The sequence below is a fragment of the Ctenopharyngodon idella genome, chromosome 17 (assembly GCF_019924925.1).
Source record: "Ctenopharyngodon idella isolate HZGC_01 chromosome 17, HZGC01, whole genome shotgun sequence".
NCBI classification, from domain to species: domain Eukaryota; kingdom Metazoa; phylum Chordata; class Actinopteri; order Cypriniformes; family Xenocyprididae; genus Ctenopharyngodon; species Ctenopharyngodon idella.
This window is the reverse complement of record NC_067236.1, coordinates 32,081,178-32,099,361: the sequence shown is the minus strand read 5'-3', so window position 1 is coordinate 32,099,361 and position 18,184 is coordinate 32,081,178. Positions and strand designations below refer to the sequence as shown.

The 18,184-nt window shown below is 40.9% G+C and overlaps 2 protein-coding genes across 3 annotated transcripts; one reads left to right on the top strand and one right to left on the bottom strand.

The window, feature by feature from the left end:
- Positions 1-304: 304 nt before the first annotated feature.
- On the top strand, positions 305-11,568 carry asb2b (ankyrin repeat and SOCS box containing 2b). 2 transcript variants are annotated; one of them, XM_051868212.1, is made up of 8 exons: positions 305-632; positions 1,428-1,564; positions 1,791-1,946; positions 3,531-3,776; positions 4,553-4,724; positions 6,190-6,721; positions 8,909-9,062; positions 9,417-11,568. In XM_051868212.1, exons 1-8 carry the CDS (start codon positions 508-510, stop codon positions 9,611-9,613), a joined length of 1,719 nt encoding a protein of 572 aa, XP_051724172.1. In that variant the 5' UTR covers positions 305-507; the 3' UTR covers positions 9,614-11,568. The 2 variants fall into 2 exon arrangements, with proteins under 2 accessions (XP_051724172.1, XP_051724173.1); XM_051868213.1 differs by having other exon boundaries at positions 312-632; positions 6,190-6,715.
- LOC127498625 (protein FAM181A-like) lies at positions 11,252-13,877 on the bottom strand. The gene has a single exon (XM_051868214.1). It carries the CDS (start codon positions 12,449-12,451, stop codon positions 11,720-11,722), a length of 732 nt encoding a protein of 243 aa, XP_051724174.1. The 5' UTR covers positions 12,452-13,877; the 3' UTR covers positions 11,252-11,719.
- Positions 13,878-18,184: the final 4,307 nt, after the last annotated feature.

Below are 18,184 nucleotides of genomic sequence, written 5' to 3'. Positions count from 1 at the left end.
AACAGGTATAGGCTTATCACTGCATAAATGTGAGTGTCATTAATGTGGAACCCTGAATCTGACCTTCTACTGAACTGGAAGTGTCAGTTCTCATGTAGCATTTCCTTCTCTTTTTCTTTCAGAGGAATCTAAACTAAAGACCGCGAGCATTTCACCCCAGGCCATGACCACAGCAGCTCGACATCTTATCAACCAATAGATGTTTTCAACATGTTTTCCTCATTTCTCAGTAATTCCACTGCAAGCCAGCGCTGCTATTATCTATCATTATCTGAGCTGGTTGAGTGAGTAGTCAAATAAGGTAAACTGTAGTCCTCACGTGTCAAGACGAACCTAAAATTAAACCAGCGAATGAACAGCTGAGCGCTCGAGTGTGTGGCGTCCACACACACACACACACACACACAGCTGAGCGCTCGAGTGTGTGTTCACTGGCGTCTACTCACGCACACGCGCGCGCGCCTTTGTCTGTCCACGCGCGCTGTGTGACAATAACACGACAACACGATGACACGATTCACTTATGCTGAATATATCTCCTTATTTCGAACAAACGGCACAAAACGAAACTCATCGCCGCAGAAAAGCTCATCATGTGGACGCGCAGCAGACCGAGACATCGAGCCGTCAGAGTGAGTCCTTAAGTCTGTGTGTGTGTGTGTGTGTGTGTGTGTGTGTTTACTATGGCAGTTTGTTCATGAACAGAAAAGGCTAAAATGGTTCACTTTATACTGTGTCACATAACAATATGTGTGACAGGTTTGTACCTGCATGATCTTCAGCTGTCATTTTAAATCGGGTGTTTTGTGACTTATGCTGCTTTCAAATCTCACTGTCTTCTGTATTGACCTTTTGGAGAGACCGGGGCTAGTTGTCACACTCATTCCAGTCAGTATTTCTCAGAAGGTGTTGATTTTTGAAATGTCTCTTCAGACACATTCACTATAGCGAGTCCCATTTTTCCCATGGGGTAAGTTGTCACAAGGGAACCTGCTATTAAGATCCATATCCAGGGTTTTTTGACCAAATGTGAACAGTAAAACGACTAGGAAATACAATAAATGAAACATGCAAAAAGGAAAAAGATACAAAGGCTTGTTTTGGCCATCAGAAATGTACATTTGAAAACACAGATCAAGCTTTCCATTCAAATCTGCCTTCATTATACGGACGCTCTTGGCTTAATGAATGTTATTGAGTGTTAATTTTGTTCACTTGATACTCAACAAAACTGATTATACTGTAAATTTAGTTTGGAGGACATAATTCACAAATAACTATTTAAATTTAAGACATTTCTAAAAAGCACTGCTAGAGAAAACAAAACATTTATGAGACTGTCCCCTTGTGACAACTAGCCCCGTTCTCCCCCATCACATGGCTAATTGTTTATGCACATCTCTCTCTTTATGGTCCTGCTCCTCCAGAGTGATTTCTGCGGTGAGGAGAGGAGATGTGCAGCGTGTGAGTGAACTGGCATCAGCGAGTGACGCAGACGACTGGACAGCTCTGCATGAAGCCGCTCTCTGCGGACAGACGCTCTGTGTTCAAGCGCTGCTGAAAGGTCAGAGCAGTGAAGTCAAACTAAATCAGTGTCGCACAAAAGGGCTTGTTTTATCACAAAGCTTTCTGAGGAATTTCCATGCACTTGTTGAACAGGTTGAGTCACTCTAGTGTTTTGGTTCGGCCCTTAAGTGTTTTATTGTGCTACTCATTATTGGTCACTGACAGTATTCCTGAGAGTTTTGTGGTCATTCATGTGCTGATTAATGAAGCGTGTGCATGTGCAGCTCGTGGCGTGTGTGTGGACAAACGCACGCTTCAGGAACAGACGGCTCTGATGCTCGCGGTTCAAGGACAACACCTGGACTGTGTGAGGATTCTTCTGGAAGCAGGTGCCGACCCTGATATCAGCAACAAAAACAAAGAGACGCCTCTTTATAAAGGTATGTTCACTCCGGTCATTTTATCAGTGTCGCCGTTCCTGTGGGATACATCAGTGTAAATCTTTTTCTTATTTGTGCATCCTCGTTTCCTTTCCTCGCTTCCTTTCCTCTCCTTGTTTTGCTATCCTCGCTTTCTTTCTTCCCTTTCTTTACATTCCTCGCTTCCTTTTCTCTCTTTCTTTACTCGCTTCCTTTCCTCTTTTCTTTTCCTCGCTTCATTTTGTTTTGTTTCCTTTCGTTTCGTTTCCTTGTTTCCTTTCATTTCATTTCCTCTCTTCCTTTCCTTGCTTGCTTTCTTCTTTTCCTTTCCTCTCTTTCTTTCCTATCTTCCTTTCATTTCATTTTTTTTCTTCGCTTCATTTCGTTTTCTTTCCTCGCTTCATTTTGTTTTCTTTCTTCGCTTCCTTTCGTTTCGTTTCCTTGCTTCCTTTCATTTCCTTTCCTTGCTTCCTTTCCTCCCTTTCTTTCCTTGTTTCCTTTCCTCGCTTCCTTTCATTTCCTTTCCTCTCTTTCTTTCCTCTTTCTTTCTTCACTTCCTTTCATTTTCTTTCCTCATTTCCTTTCCTTGCTTTCTTTCCTCTATTTCTTTCCTCGCTTTCTTTCCTCTCTTCCTTTCCTCGCTTTCTTTCCTCTCTTCCTTTCCTCTCATCCTTTCCTCGCTTTCTTTCCTCTCTTCCTTTCCTCTTTCTTTCTGCACTTCCTATCATTTCCTTTCCTCATTTCCTTTCCTCGCTTCCTATCATTTCCTTTCCTTGTTTCCTTTCCTTGCTTTCTCCTATCATTTCCTTTCCTCATTTCCTCTCATCCTTTCCTTTCTTCCTTTCCTCGCTTTCTTTCCTCTCTTCCTTTCCTCTCATCCTTTCCTCTCTTCCTTTCCTCTTTCTTTCTTCACTTCCTATCATTTCCTTTCCTCATTTCCTTTCCTTGCTTTCTTCTTTCTTTCCTTGCTTTTCCTCTCAGCCTTTCCTTTCTTCCTTTCCTCGCTTTCTTTCCTTTCTTCCTTTCCTCGCTTTCTTTCCTCTCATCCTTTTCTCACTTCCTTTCCTCTTTCTTTCCTCTCTTCCTTTCCTCACTTCCTTTTCTCACTTCCTTTCCTCTCTTCTTTTCATCGCTTTTTAACCTCTCTTCTTTTCCTTGTTTCCTTTCCTCTCTTCCTTTGCACGCTTTCTACCTTTACTTCCTTTCCACATTTCCTTTCCTCTCTTCCTTTCCATGCTTCTTTTCTTTGCTTCCTTTCCTCTCTTCCTTTCCATGCTTCTTTTCTTTGCATCTTTTCCTCGTTTCCTTTCCTCTCTTCCTTTCCATGCTTCTTTTCCTTGCTTCCTTTCCTCTCTTCCTTTTCTGTCTTCCTTTGCATGCTTTCTTTTCTTGCTTCCTTTTCTCTCTTCCTTTCCTTGTTTTCTTTCCTCATTTCCTCGTTATTTAACCTGAAAAATATGTCAACATTAAGTGTAACTGGAACATGTTTTTGAACTTCACATAAAAAAAACATTAGAAACAAATGTGGCATTTTCCTCCTCATGTCAGGCCAGCACTGGTGTAAATGTGTCTGAATGTTTGTCCATCATGTGTGGTCATGTTCAGCGTGTGAGCAGGAGAGCATTGGCGCGGTGAAGCTGCTGCTGGCGTCTGGAGCGGCAGTGAATCAGCGCTGTCACCGAGGCTGGACCGCACTGCATGAAGCCGCGCGACGGGACAACGTCCAGCTCTGCCAGAAGCTCCTGCAGGCCAGAGCCACCATAGACACCCGTAACGCTGACGACGTCACACCCACAATAGAAGCCGCGCGACACGGAAGGACAGAAGCGCTTGCTTACCTGATCCAGAACGGTACTGAACGTTATGTGTTTGCATTCTCTCTAAAATCCAGTGACTTAAGTCATCTGTTAATGAGAATAGTAGTAGACAGTTCAAGCAATACGCTAATTCTGATGACCAAAAACACAATATTTAGCTGTATATGTAGCTTGATTGTCAATCCAACTCTTCTTATTTTAATCAAACTAATATTTTTCTTTAATTTAAGGTAATTGTAAATTTATCAATAACATCACAGTTTAGTCCCAAATGAACTAACCCTTACTTAGTTACAGCTTAATATAGGCTAAATATTCACCATACTTTTTGGCATATCCCAAAAATGGCAAACACAATAAAATTATATATATATATATATAACAGCTTATATAATAATTATTTTCTCATGAAGTTTAAGATTATTTTGACTATTTTATACTCTTCATAAAAAGTGAAATTTTATAAGCAAAGAGCAAACATTTAATAAGTCACAAAATACTCCATCAGATATGATAGTCGTGAGTGTGATTTCTTCAGATGTGAGGATTGCTGTGCTTCTGATCCGTCTGATCTGTGAATATATACCTGACGATTTTAAAATTAATATTCTACCATGACATGAATTAACAAATTAATATGATAGCTAACTAAAACAAAGACTCAGAATAATCACAAAATAATAACAGGACAGGAGGATAGTACTTTAATTATCGCCGGGGTCAACTGATTCACAGAACAGAAAATCATTTGTGTTCATAAGACATTTATTTCAAGAAATCAAAGCATGGCTTCTGTGTTTGTTTTGTCAGGTGCTGGCGTGAACCTCCAGACGTGTGATGGAAACACGGCTCTAACTGAAGCCTGCAGACACGGTCACAGAGAAGCCGTGAAGCTTCTGCTCCAACATCACGCCGATGCCAACAAAGCCTCTAACGCAGGCCTTCTGCCACTGCACATCGCCAGCCAGCATGGACACGAGGAGTGAGAATTCAGTCTAATCAAGAGATACAGGCCTAGAAAACTACACAAATGATCAGTGTCCTGCAGCAAACGCCATGTGCTGCTCAACAGCTGCGGCCGACAACAGCTGAGACAAACACAGCGAACCACCCGCTTACTGTCATTCATCACAGCTTTGCACTCAAAATCCTTCACCTAATTTGGTGTTCCTGGGTCAAAAATGACCAGCTTTTTAAATTGCTTATAAATCTCTCATTATGCTACGTTATTATCAAATATTAGCTTCAATCTTTTGATCAGCTTGTTTTGTTTCAGCACGGGTTTGTGTTTCTTTTTGGAGCTGATTGATCGCAGGCCTGATTGAGTTTATGCAAGTTCACTTAAGCTTATTCACCTGAAAAAACTGAGGAGCACGAGCTCAGATAAGTGAGACCTACGATCAATCAGCTCCGAAAAGAAATACAAAACAAAAAAAGAAAACAAGTTGATCAAACAATTGAATCCAATATGTGGCAATGACAGAGTTATAGTCAGTTTTTTTGTAGGCTGCTCATTTTTGACTGAGAAACACCACATGTGTAACAAGGTGGGAAAAATTTGGGAGGTAGTTACCCAGTGTGAGCAAAGTCTGTAAGTCTTAGTCCAATGTGATAACATTAAAGGGTTAGTTCACCCAAAAATGAAAATTAGCCCATAATTTACACACCCTCAAGCCATCCTAGGTGTATATGACTTTCTTCTTTCTGATGAACAGTTTCAGAGTTATATTAAAAATATCCTGGCTCTTCCAAGCTTTATAATGGGAGTGAATGGAGGAATGGAAGGTTTGAAATACAAAAAAGTGCATCCATCGATCATAAACATATTCCACGCGGCTCCAGGGGTTAATAAAGGCCTTCTGAAGCGAATCGATGTGTTTGTGTAAGACAAATATCCTTATTTAAATCTTTATAAAGTAAAATAAGGAGCTTCCGGTGTGACAGCCATACGCATTCGACATGCGTCCAAAAAGCGTTAACTTCCATGACATAGTACACAATGACATTATAAAGTTTTAAAAAAGGATATTTGTCTTACACAAATGCATCGATTTGCTTCAGAAGGCCTTTATTAACCCCCCGGAGACATATGGATTATTTTTATGATGGATGATGCACTTTTTTTTTTTGGGCTTCAAAATCTCATCCTCCAATCACACCCATTATAAAGCTTGGACGAGACAGGATATTTTTAATATAACTCTGATTGTGTTTGTCTGAAAGAAGATAGTCATATACACCTTGAGGCTTGAGGGTGAGTAAATCATGGGGTCATTTTCATTTTTGGGTGAACTATCCCTTTCACTAGCATTTTCAGTAAAAAGAAAATCAAAATGACCAGAACACAACATGAGGATTTAGAAGTTTAATAGTGTCTTGATGTTTTAAAGAATGACTGTTTGTTGGATTAAGTTTTAAAATCGGTGTGTTCCATGTCTTTTCTATAGGATTGTTTCCCTATTGCTGCCGATCAGCAGCCGGATGCGGTTACGGCAGAGCGGCATCTCACCACTCCATCTGGCCACCGAGCACAACCATCAGAACATCATGCGTCTGCTGATCGAGGCCGGGTGTGACGTCAACAGCAGACTCTCGCAGCAGCGCTCATCCGAGTTCCAGGACCGCCGCGTCACGGCTCTGTACTGCGCCGTCGCTGCCAGGAACGCGCAGGCGGCTGAAGTCCTGCTGAACGCCGGAGCCGATCCCAACATAGACCCCTTCGCCCCGCTGCTGTTGGCGGCGCATCAGGGCTGTGTGAAGAGCGTGGCGCTGCTGCTGGAGCACGGAGCCCGTGTGGACGCTCGCCCGCCGGGCCTTACCGACGGCTTCCCTGCGGTGCTGATGTACACACATCACCTGGACGTCCTGCGGTGTCTGCTGGACCATGGCTGCGACGCTCAGGCCTGCTTCACATGCCACAGACATCAGTGTGAAGAGGACACACACTTCAACACGAGCCTCGTTAAACCAGAGGTACAGGTACAGAGTTACAGGCTTGTTTGCACTGTTGTTGGCACTGAATAAAAATAAAAAAACTTTTTGTCTAAAAATTATTTTTCTCAATTCTGACTTTTTTCAGATATCAACTCACAATTGCGAGAAAAAAAGTCAGAATTGTGAGATAAAAAGTCACAATTATCTTTAAAAAAAAAAAAAAGTATTCTGTGTCGGAAACATATGGAAGCTTGTTTCCGCCATGAAATAAAAATAAAAAAGGTAATTGCAACTTTTTATCTCGAATTCTGACTTTATAACTCCTAATTCTGACTAATTCTAACTCTGTGTGTTATAAAGTCAGAATTTCGAGATATAAATTCACAATTCTAAGATTTATAAGATAAACTTCGTAATTATCTTTAAAAAAAATCTTTTCTGTGGCGGAAACATATGGAAGCTTATTTCTGCAATGAAATAAAAAAATAAAAAAGGTAATTGCAACTTTTTATATCGCATTTCTGACTTTTATCTCAGAATTGCATGTTTATATCTAGCAAATCTGACTTTATAAGACGCAATTGTGAGTTTATATCTCGCAATACTGAGAAAAAAGTCTGAATTGCGAGTTATAAAGTCAGAATTTCGTGATTTAAAAACGTATATACACCGATCAGGTATAACATTATAAGCACTGACAGATAAAGTGAATAACACTGATTATCTCTTCATCACGGCACCTGTTAGTGGGTGGATATATTAGGCAGCAAGTTGGATCGTCTGTCCGATCCAACAGACGAGCTACTGTAGCTCAAATTGCTCAAGAAGTTAATGCTGGTTCTGATAGAAAGGTGTCACATGGCACCAGGATGCACTATGGGAAGAAGGCAAGTCGGCGGAGGCAGTGTGATGCTTTGGGCAATGTTCTGCTGGGAAACCTTCATTCATGGGTCCTGTCATCCATGTGGATGTTACTTTGACACGTACCACCTAAGCATTGTTGCAGATCATGTACACCCTTTCTTGGAAACGGTATTCCCTGGTGGCTGTGGCCTCTTTCAGCAGGATAATGTGCCCTGACACAAAGCAAAGATGGTTCAGGAATGGTTTGAGGAGCACAACAATGAGTTTGAGGTGTTGACTTGGCCTCCAAATTCCCCAGATCTCAATCCAATCGAGCATCTGTGGGATGTGCTGAACAAACAAGTCCGATCCATGGAGGCTCCAGCTCGCAACTTACAGGACTTAAAGGATCTGCTGCTAACATCTTGGTCCAGATACCACAGCACACCTTCAGGGGTCTAGTGGAGTCCATGCCTCGACGGGTCAGGACTGTTTTGGCAGCAAAAGAGGGACCAACACAATATTAGGAAGGTGGTCATAATGTTATGCCTGATTGGTGTATATTATATAACACAATTCTGACTTTATGTCTCGCAACTGCGAGTTTAAATCTCACAAATATGACTTTTTTTCTCAGAATTGTGAGATTTAAATTCACAATTTTATTTTTTATTTTTTTTATTTTGTTGTGGAAACAAGCTTCCATAGATAGGAGATATTTTAGACCAATTATTGGCAATAATCACTGTCTTTACACCTGATTATAGTTTGTCATCAGATGAGAACAAAACTTCTTAGGCCTGCCACGATCATGAATTTTATGCTGAATATTAATTGTTATACAAATAATTGCGATACATGATTAATTCTGTTTTGTTCAAGTCACTTACAGTGTTAGCCTAATATGATTTTGTTTTTTTTTGTTTTTTTAAATTTGGAATCATATATAATAAAAAAAAAAATTAAAGATTAAAATAATTATAGAAATTAAAATAAGATAGGTCTATGTGATTTACTTCATTGCTGTGAAAATTAATAATATTTGTATAATATTATTTATTCTTTACTCCCCGTCAGATTATGATTTCTGCTTCTCTCACACTGGAAATGGAGATACGAAATATTGCGTGTTTGATGGCATTTTGTTAAGCACTTAAATTTCCCTTATTTGGATAGCAAAATGTGACTGAAATGCACAATAAATTATCAGTTATCTAAAATAATCACAATTATCTAAAATAATTGTGATTCGAACGAATAACCACACAAAAGATGATTAATAAATCATGACAGTCCTATTGATTCTGTTATTTTCCTGTTTATTCCTGTCAGTCTGCTTTGAAACATTGTGTTGTAGAAATGAAACTTCTAACTTCTGTTCACTGTTAGATTTGCAACTGGATCTCATCCTCCTGCTGGAGAAATTCGGCCGCTCACGTCATTGATCTGCTGCTGGACCATGTGGGAAACGTTCAGCTGTGCAGCAGAATCACGGAGCTCCTCCGGGACACACCGGAGTGGCCGAGCATCAAGGAGAAAACATGTGAGTGCAGCGCGACTAGATTGATTTGCATTATGAACCTCAACACATTTGCCAGTAAAACTACAAGCAGTAGAACGACACACACATGCTCCTTTATTTCTTTCTCTCACCTGTAACTATTTGCCTGAGGGAACAGTTCAACCACAAAAATTTAAAGAAACTGACACTTTTATAACAAATTCTGTTCGTTCCTTCATTTTGTACATAGAAGACAATTTCAGTTAGGAATCATGATTTTCAGTTGTCCTTGGCTATTCTTGATCTGAACACAATTGATTGAACTCACGGTCAGTTATAGTGGGAACGATGTCGAGTTGCACAAGGCTGTTTCTGAACTAATCACTTTCTTTCCAGCGTCTCCTCGATCCCTGATGCATCTGTGCCGGCTGAAGGTGCGAGAGCAGCTGGGGACGCAAAGACTGCGGTCTGTGGACTCACTGCCGCTGCCGGGGCCGATGCTGCGATACCTGAGCTCCAGAACCGGCTCCGACCACAACACAACACCTCACCTGTGCTCTCACGGACACACACAGCTTTCTGCCAATCATTAATGCTGAAATAAGATTTCTGCTGGGTATTTAAAGGGTTAGTTCACCCCAAAATGAATTTCTGTCATTAATTACTCACCCTCATGTCGTTCCAAACCCGTAAGACCTTCGTTCATCTTCAGAACACAAATTAAGATATTTTTGATGAAATCCACGAGGAATATCACTCGTCTATAGCGAGCAATATAATCAACACTTTCAAGGTCCAGAAAGACATTGTTAAAACACTGCAGTGGTTCAACCTTAATGTTATAAAGCAACAAGAATACTTTGTGTGCAAAAACAAAACAAAAATAATGACTTTATTCAACAATCTCTTCTCTTCCCTGTCATTATCCTTACGCAGGTGCCGCAGTAGGCACAGTGAAGGCTTCCGTGTTTACGTCCGAATGCCGGCTCAGTATTGGCCAAAGCTGGTCACGTGATCAGCACGACGCATGCGTGTGATGCTAACGCAGGAGCCGGCCAATAAAGAGTCGGCGTTCTGATGTAGAACCTGGAAGTGCTGGACGTAAACAACGTATGAGAATGACACAGAAGAGAGATTGTTGAATAAAGTCATTATTTTTGTTTTGTTTTTGTGCACAAAATGTATTCTCGTCTCTTCGTAACATTAAAGGAACACTCCACTTTTTTTGAAAATAGGCTCATTTTCCAACTCCCCTAGAGTTAAACAGTTGAGTTTTACCGTTTTCGAATCCATTCAGCCGATCTCCGGGTCTGGCGGTACCACTTTTAGCATAGCTTAGCATAGTTCATTGAATCTGATTAGACCGTTAGCATCTCGCTCAAAAATGACTTGACTCTTCTGTAGTTACATCGTGTACTAAGACCGATGGAAAATGTTCAAAATATTACATTCATGTGACTGATGTGTTTTCATTTTCCGTCGGTCTTAGTACACGGTGTAACTACAGAAGAGTCAAGTTTTAAATAGGAAAAATATTGAAACTCTTTGGTCATTTTTGAGCGAGATGCTAACGGTCTAATCAGATTCAATGAACTATGCTAAGCTATGCTAAAAGTGGTACCGCCAGACCCGGAGATCGGCTGAATGGATTCGAAAACGTTAAAACTCAACTGTTTAACTCTAGGGGAGTTGGAAAATGAGCCTATTTTCAAAAAAAAAGTGGAGTGTTCCTTTAAGGTTGAACCACTGCAGTCACATGACTGTTTTAACAATGTCTTTAGTACCTTTCTGGACCTTCAAAGTGTTGATTATATTGCTGTCTATGGACGAGTCATAAACCTCTCGGATTTCATTAAAAATATCTTAATTTGTGTTCTGAAGATGAATGAAGGTCTTACGGGTTTGGAACGACATGAAGGCGAGTAATTAATGACAGAAATTTCATTTTTGGGTGAACTAACCCTTTAATAACAGGTGCTGTGAGATTAATTGTTCTATTGTGGATCGAGTGTTTTGTCTTCAGGTTGCTTATTTATAACTTAATTTATGATCTTGAAGTGTGTGTTTGATGCACAGTTTTATGTTTTATTTTTAAGTGTCTGTGTGTTTGATACACAATTTTATGTAGTTTTATTATCTAAAAACACAGAGTATGAGCACAGAATAAAGTGCTCTCCGTATGTCATGTGCTGCTTTGAGTGTGTCAGTGTCTTTAATGAGCAGAGAGTGTAAAGCAGTCAATTACCAGCTTTAATGAGCTAATTTAGCACAAGACCTGGATCATGACCAGGCTTAATTAGTGTGACAGAACAACATCTCAACTAAAAGATAATAATAAATACTGATCTCTACATCACAGTGAAATCATGCTGTGAATCTGGAACAGAGAAATAACGTGATTTAGACTGTTAAATGAAAACACAAAAGAAAGTCACCTGCTGTCAAGAGAACAGAAGGATTTGTTGAAATGCTGTGATCATACAGAATCTGTCCATCTTGATGTCCTCGCATTCCAACTTCACAAAAGCCAATAAAAAAAATCACCGCATGTGTGTGTTATTTTTGCTACATTTGTACTTTAAGTGCTTAAAGGCGAAAAAACTGCTCGTTCATGTGCATAACGTGTCAGTAATCGGTTAAAACATGAACCTGAAGTGAAGTAGTCCTGAAGGTTAGTAGTCCTCTATCTGACACGAACACTAAATAAAGCCGAACACGCTGAAAATGGAGGAGGAGATCGCTGGCTTCGTGGGAATCGGCTTGATAACCACATGTGAGCTGTTATTGTGAAGTCCGTCGATGAAGTTGTGCGTCTCAGTCGTTTTGTTCCTGTACGCCACGTCCGCGTGCGGGAGCAGGAAACGGCTGTGCAGCGCGTGATACTGAAGAGGGCAGCACGCGCACGCTGCACTCCTCCTCGGCGGCTCCGCGTTACTCGAGAGCAGCGGGTTATCATGAATCATCTTTCTTCTCTCGCCATGAGATCTGACATTTACAGTCCCGTTCGTGTTGGTTTTAAGGAAGTGCTCCAGACACTCTCGGCTGCCCGTGGAGCACTGCGGTTCCTTCCAGAAGGACGCCGGGAGCTGCCGCTTGCGCATGGGCACGTGACCCGCCCGCGCGTCGTCCTCGGGGTTCGGGCTCAGATCCGAAGGTAGACGCGCCTCTGTCCCGTTTCCGCTCGGCCCGTCGCGCGGGAACACGCCTGCTTTAGCACACGTGGGGTCGCTGGTTCTGTGCGAATGGCAGCGGGGCACCTTGGAGTATCTGTGCGAGAAGCGCTTCAGCTGCTTCTGCAGGTATTTGCGGTGGTCCACGGAGCGCCTGCAGGGCGCGGATCTGTCCAGCGCCGCCTTGATGTCGCTCGACGCCAGGTTGACGAAGTTCAGAAGCGTCTTCACCTCGCTGTCAGAGTTCGCCATCGCACTCATTCAGCAGGACCTCAGCGCTCTACATGTTTGCACATCCTCACTCCTGTTACATTCCTAGAGGGAAACAGTCCAAATAACGAATCCAAGGCGTTTTGCATCAACCCTTTTCCATACTTGCACACAAAAGCTGCTGAAGTGATGTCCAGCTCGCCTGGCCTCTATAATAGCCCGAGCACTCAAAGAAGCTCAATGACTATAGACTCGGTGTAGTTATGGTGCTTCCCTCGAGCCAATCAGCGACCTCACTTTCCTCACAATGAGCCACCGAGATCCCCGGTGTCGGATTCTTTGCCACCCCAAATTGTTGTCATGGAAATCCCCAAGGGAAAATAGTGAGCAGATGCAATATTTTGCCGTAGAAACGGTCACTGGATTCCCCTCAGGCGCAATCTGTTTTTGATTTGACAGAGTTTCTAAAGAGACGGTCAAGCGAGGGTGTCGCGCCACGCTCCGCCGCTGAAGCTCGCCTCGGCTCACTTTTAACCGTCCTGATCCGAAGCCGCCGTCTTTACCTTAGACTGATGTCGGGAGCCGCGGGTTCGGGGGAGCAGCACTAAAGAGATGTGCGCATAACCATGGAAAGGGGGCTTGAGCGCTCAAGAATCTTGTCTTTCTGTTTGCCCCCTCAATCGAGCCACACAAAAGCTGAATTACTCATTCAAACCTCATGGGACAAAGGCGGAGGAGCCGGATAGCACTCTCGCATTTGTAGTCAAACATTCGGAGACTTAAATCGAGTCGTCATGAAAGAGAAAGAGGTAGACAAAGCCCATAGAATTGCCATCAGCAAACATTTTCCTGTGTCATATTAGTGGGGTCTCCATGGCTCCTTCTGGCTCGGGGACAATAGCACAAGTTTGCACACTCGAATACTGTCACCCTGCCAACGGCAACAAGGGCCAGAAGCAGGACAATCCCCGCAAAAAGCACGGGCACCGCGGGGAAGGCCGCAATAGAAAAGGAAAAAGGGGCTTGTGAAATGCTAATTGAGCTCCGTCCCTCATTGAGAGGGGGAAAGGGAGCAAGGCTACCTATCCTGTCCTGTCGAGACACGTCCTGTCCCGTCAGTGGACCTTCAGACGGGAGAGCCGTCAAACTCAAACCATGCTCTGGTCGTAGGGATTGAGTGGCATCCTCCAAACATTCCCATGTCAGCCATGGCCCGAGAATGACATCTGTCCTGTGCAGGGCTATGATTAGCTCATATGATGGTCACACGTGTGAAGTGTGCACTTCAACATCTGTCAGGCCGAGAGTAACTGTCATGACAACAAACAATCCTCAAACACTGTGGATCAGTGGTTTCCCAGCCAACTTAAGTCATCTTGCATGATTTAAAATAAGACAAAACCAGCATTAAGATGTGATAAAACAACTTAAAAGTCTTACTTTGTATTTTTTTTAAAGAAACCAGGGCCTGATTTATAAAGACATGCAGAGAATGATCCTAAATGAGAACGTATAACAATTTCCAAAATGTTCCTATGAACAAATTAAACATTTTAAAATGCAGCCCACTTTATAACTCACGGTTCATCTTAAATTCAAGTACAATGTGAATAAGTGCACCAACTACACCTACAAACACCTCTTTATGGTTCAGAGGGAGAAGTACAGTTGCAAGAAAAAGTATGTGAACCACTTGCAGAATCTGTGAAAATGTGCAAAATTTTAACAAAATAAGAGAGATCATACAAAATTCATGTTATTTTTTATTTAGTACTGTCCTGAGTAAGATATTTTACATAAAAGATGTTTACATATAATCCGTAAGAAAAAAAAATAGCTGAATTTATTAAAATGACCCAGTTCAAGAGTTTGTGAACCATTGATTCTTAATACTGTGTGTGGTTACCTGGATGATCCACGACTGTTTTTTTGTTTTGTGATGGTTATTCATGAGTCCCTTGTTTATTCTGAGCAGTTAAACTGAGCTCTGTTCTTCAGAAAAAATCTCCAGGTCCTGCAGATTCTTCAGTTTTCAAGCATTTTTTTGCATATTTGAACCCTTTCCAGCAGTGACTGAATGATTTTGAGATCCATCTTTTCACACTGAGGACAACTGAGGGACTCAAACACAACTATTAAAAAGGTTCAAACATTCACTGATGCTCCAGAAGGAAACACGATGCATTAAGAGTCAGGGGGTGAAAACTTTTGAATTCAAATATCAAGGTAAATTGTACTTAATTTTTCTTCCGGGAAACATGCAAGTATCTTCTGTTGCTTCCGAAGGGCAGTACTAAATGAAAAAAAAAAGATATTTAAACAAAATAATAAAAATTGTGACATCTTCATCCTGTTCAAAAGTTTTCACCCCCTGACTCTTAATGCATCGCGTTTCCTTCTGGTGCATCAGTGAATGTTTGAACCTTTTTTAATAGTTGTGTTTGAGTCCCTCTGTTGTCCTCAGTGTGAAAAGACGGATCTCAAAATCATTCAGTCACTGCTGGAAAGGGTTCAAATATGCAAAAAATGCTGGAAAACTGAAGAATCTCCAGGACCTGGAGATTTTTTCTGAAGAACAGAGCTCAGTTTAACTGCTCAGAACAAACAAGAGACTCATGAACAACATCACACAACAAACAAACAGCCGTAGATCATCCAGGTAACCACACACAGTGTTAAGAATCAATGGTTCACATACTTATGAATAGGGTTATTTTAATAAATTCAGCTATTTTTTTTTGTCTTGTGGATTATATTTAAACATCTTTTATGTAAAATGTCTTACTCAGGACAGTACTAAATAAAAAATAACATGCATTTTGTATTATCTCCCTTATTTTGTTAAAATTATTAACATTTTCACAGATTCTGCAAGTGGTTCACATACTTTTTCTTGCAACTGTATATGTATATATGCTGGGTTAAAAACAACCCAAGTTTTAAACCAGCGGTTTGGTTAAATGTTTGTAAAAAGTTTTATTTAACCCAACAAAAACTAAAGAGTTTTATTTAACCCAACTATTGTTCAAAAATTACTGTATTGCTTGCTTAAAATGAACCCAAAATAGGTTGGAAATGAAAAATCAGACACATAATTACTAGACGCAACAATAATAATCAAAGGGTGAACATTTATTAACAAGCAATTTAATGTTTGTTTAATTATTATTCATTAAACTTATTAATAAATGTTAATTTATTAAACATACTTTGGGTTCATTTTAAGCAAGCAATACAGTAATTTTTAAACAATAGTTGAGTTAAATAAAACTACCCAGCAGGTTAGGCAAACGTGTGTGATATATATATATATATATATATATATATATATATATAAGAAGATCATTCAACAAATAAATTCATTTATTATTGGTATATATAAGCGCAAAAAGTTTGTATGCATGCTCTTCAGTTGCCATAGACATAAAAACATTTTCATGTTAGTTTTTGCCTTTATAAATCCCGATTTGTTCCTCACTTTTGATGAAGGATGAACTCCATTGAATTTAGGATCAAATCTGATCATTTGTGCCATTTACAGATGAGGTCTCAGGATCAGCTGTATTCTAGGGCGCTTTATTCAGTACAGATTGATTCAAAGAAGCTTCACAGTAATAAAGAGGAAAATAATGATCAACGCTGTAAGCAGAATTCAGTTCTGTTGTAAAGCAGCTCTAGAAAGACAATAGTGTCATTGTTCATCACTGACTGGAACACCCTTGGGTAAATGAGGAAGCCTAATTGTCATGTAAATTAAAGGGTCTGTTCACCCAAAACTGGTCATTCTGTCATCATTTACTCTACTGTCGTTCCAAACCGTTTGACTTTTTTTTTAACGTAAAAGATATGTTGAAGAATGTTGGTAATCAAACAGTTTCATTTCCCTTTTGATATCCATTATACTTTTTGTCCATATAATGGAAGTCAATGGGAACTAAAACTGTTTGTTTACCAACATTCATCAAAATATCTTCTCTTATGTTCAGCAGATGAACGAAAATCATAGAGGTTTGGAATGAAATCATTTTTTCATGATTATTTTTTGGGTGAACAGACCCTTTATTGAAGCCCCATGGGCATTTTATAATGAATATATTTTTCTAGTTATGTCAAGAATTTTTATAGGTTAGAAATTGTGAGTAAAATCCCTGTCTTTAATCCTTATTCAGTAGATCAGGAATGACTAGAAAAGTCCATTGTTGTGGAGAATGAAGTCAAAAAGCTGCAGGACCTGCTGATAGTTTTGTCTGCTCCTCTTCCTCGAACGCTGCTTTTCTTCTGTTTCTCTAAGGTCCATCTGAAAAGCCAAGTGAAACAATAGCTGTGCTCTTTTGAAGTGCCTGTGAAAGGAGAGATGAAGAGCACAGCCTCACAAACGCCTCTCTGACAGCTTAAAAAAGATGGATGACTGAACTGATGGACTGACAACAGGCACATGAACTCATTTTACAGGAAACACTGCTTTAAGATATTGTGCCACTGCATGGATACGCTTACTTTAAACACTGTTATGTAGAAGGAGTTTAATTCTCTTATTATATATTTGTTCATGTTTTCATTAATTCCTACGAGTGCTGCATGTTTGACCACACTCAGAGAGCAGTCTTTATCTAAAACTGTACAAAAACTAACAAACAAATATGTAAACAGTGTCACCTGCTAGTGGGGAAAAAACGGCATTTACAAATTACAATCTTTCACAATAGATCAGAAGAGAGGATTTCTGTATTATGTTTTCATTATAGCTAAATGTCTGTTTTCTTATATGCTGTAAATTGTGTACATGCACTATATTGCTAAAAGTTTTGGGACGCCTGCCTTTATGTGCACATGAACTTTAATGACATCCCATTCTTAATCCGTAGGGTTTAATATGGAGTTGGCCCACCCTTTGCAGCTACTACAGCCTAAACTCTTCTGGGAAGGCTTTCCACAAGGTTTAGGAGTGTGTTTATGGGAATTTTTGACCATTCTTCTAGAAGCGCATTTGTGAGGTTAGGCACTGATGTTGGTGAGAAGGCCTGGCTCACAGTCTCCGCTCTAATTCATCCCAAAGGTGTTCTGTCGGGTTGAGGTCAGGACTCTGTGCAGGCCAGTCAAGTTCCTCCACACCAAACTCACTCATCCATGTCTTTATGGACCTTGCTTTGTGCACTGGTGCGCAGTCATGTTGGAACAGGAAGTGGCCATCCCCAAACCATTCCCACAAAGTTGGGAGCATAAAATTGTCTTGGTATGCTGAAGCATTAAGAGTTCCTTTCACTGGAACTAAGGGGTCAAGCCCAACCCCTGAAAAACAACCCCACACCATAATCCCCCCTCCACCAAACTTTAAACTTGGCACAATGCAGTCAGGCAAGTACCGTTCTCCTGGCAACAGCCAAACCCAGACTCGTCCATCGGATTGCCAGACAGAGAAGCGTGATTGGTCACTCCAGAGATCACGTCTCCTCTGCTCTAGAGTCCAGTGGCTGTGTGCTTTACACCACTGCATCCGACGCTTTGCATTGCACTTGGTGATGTAAGGCTTGGATGCAGCTCCTCGGCCATGGAAACCCATTCCACGAAGCTCTCTACACACTGTTCTTGAGCTAATCTAAAGGCCACGCGAAGTTTGGAGGTCTGTAGCTATTGACTCTGCAGAAAGTTGGTGACTTCTGCGCACTGTGAGCCTCAGCATGCACTGACCCCGCTCTGTGATTTTACGTGCCCTATCACTTCATGGCTGAGTTGCTGTTGTTCCCAATTGCTTCCACTTTGTTATGATACCACTAACAGTTGACT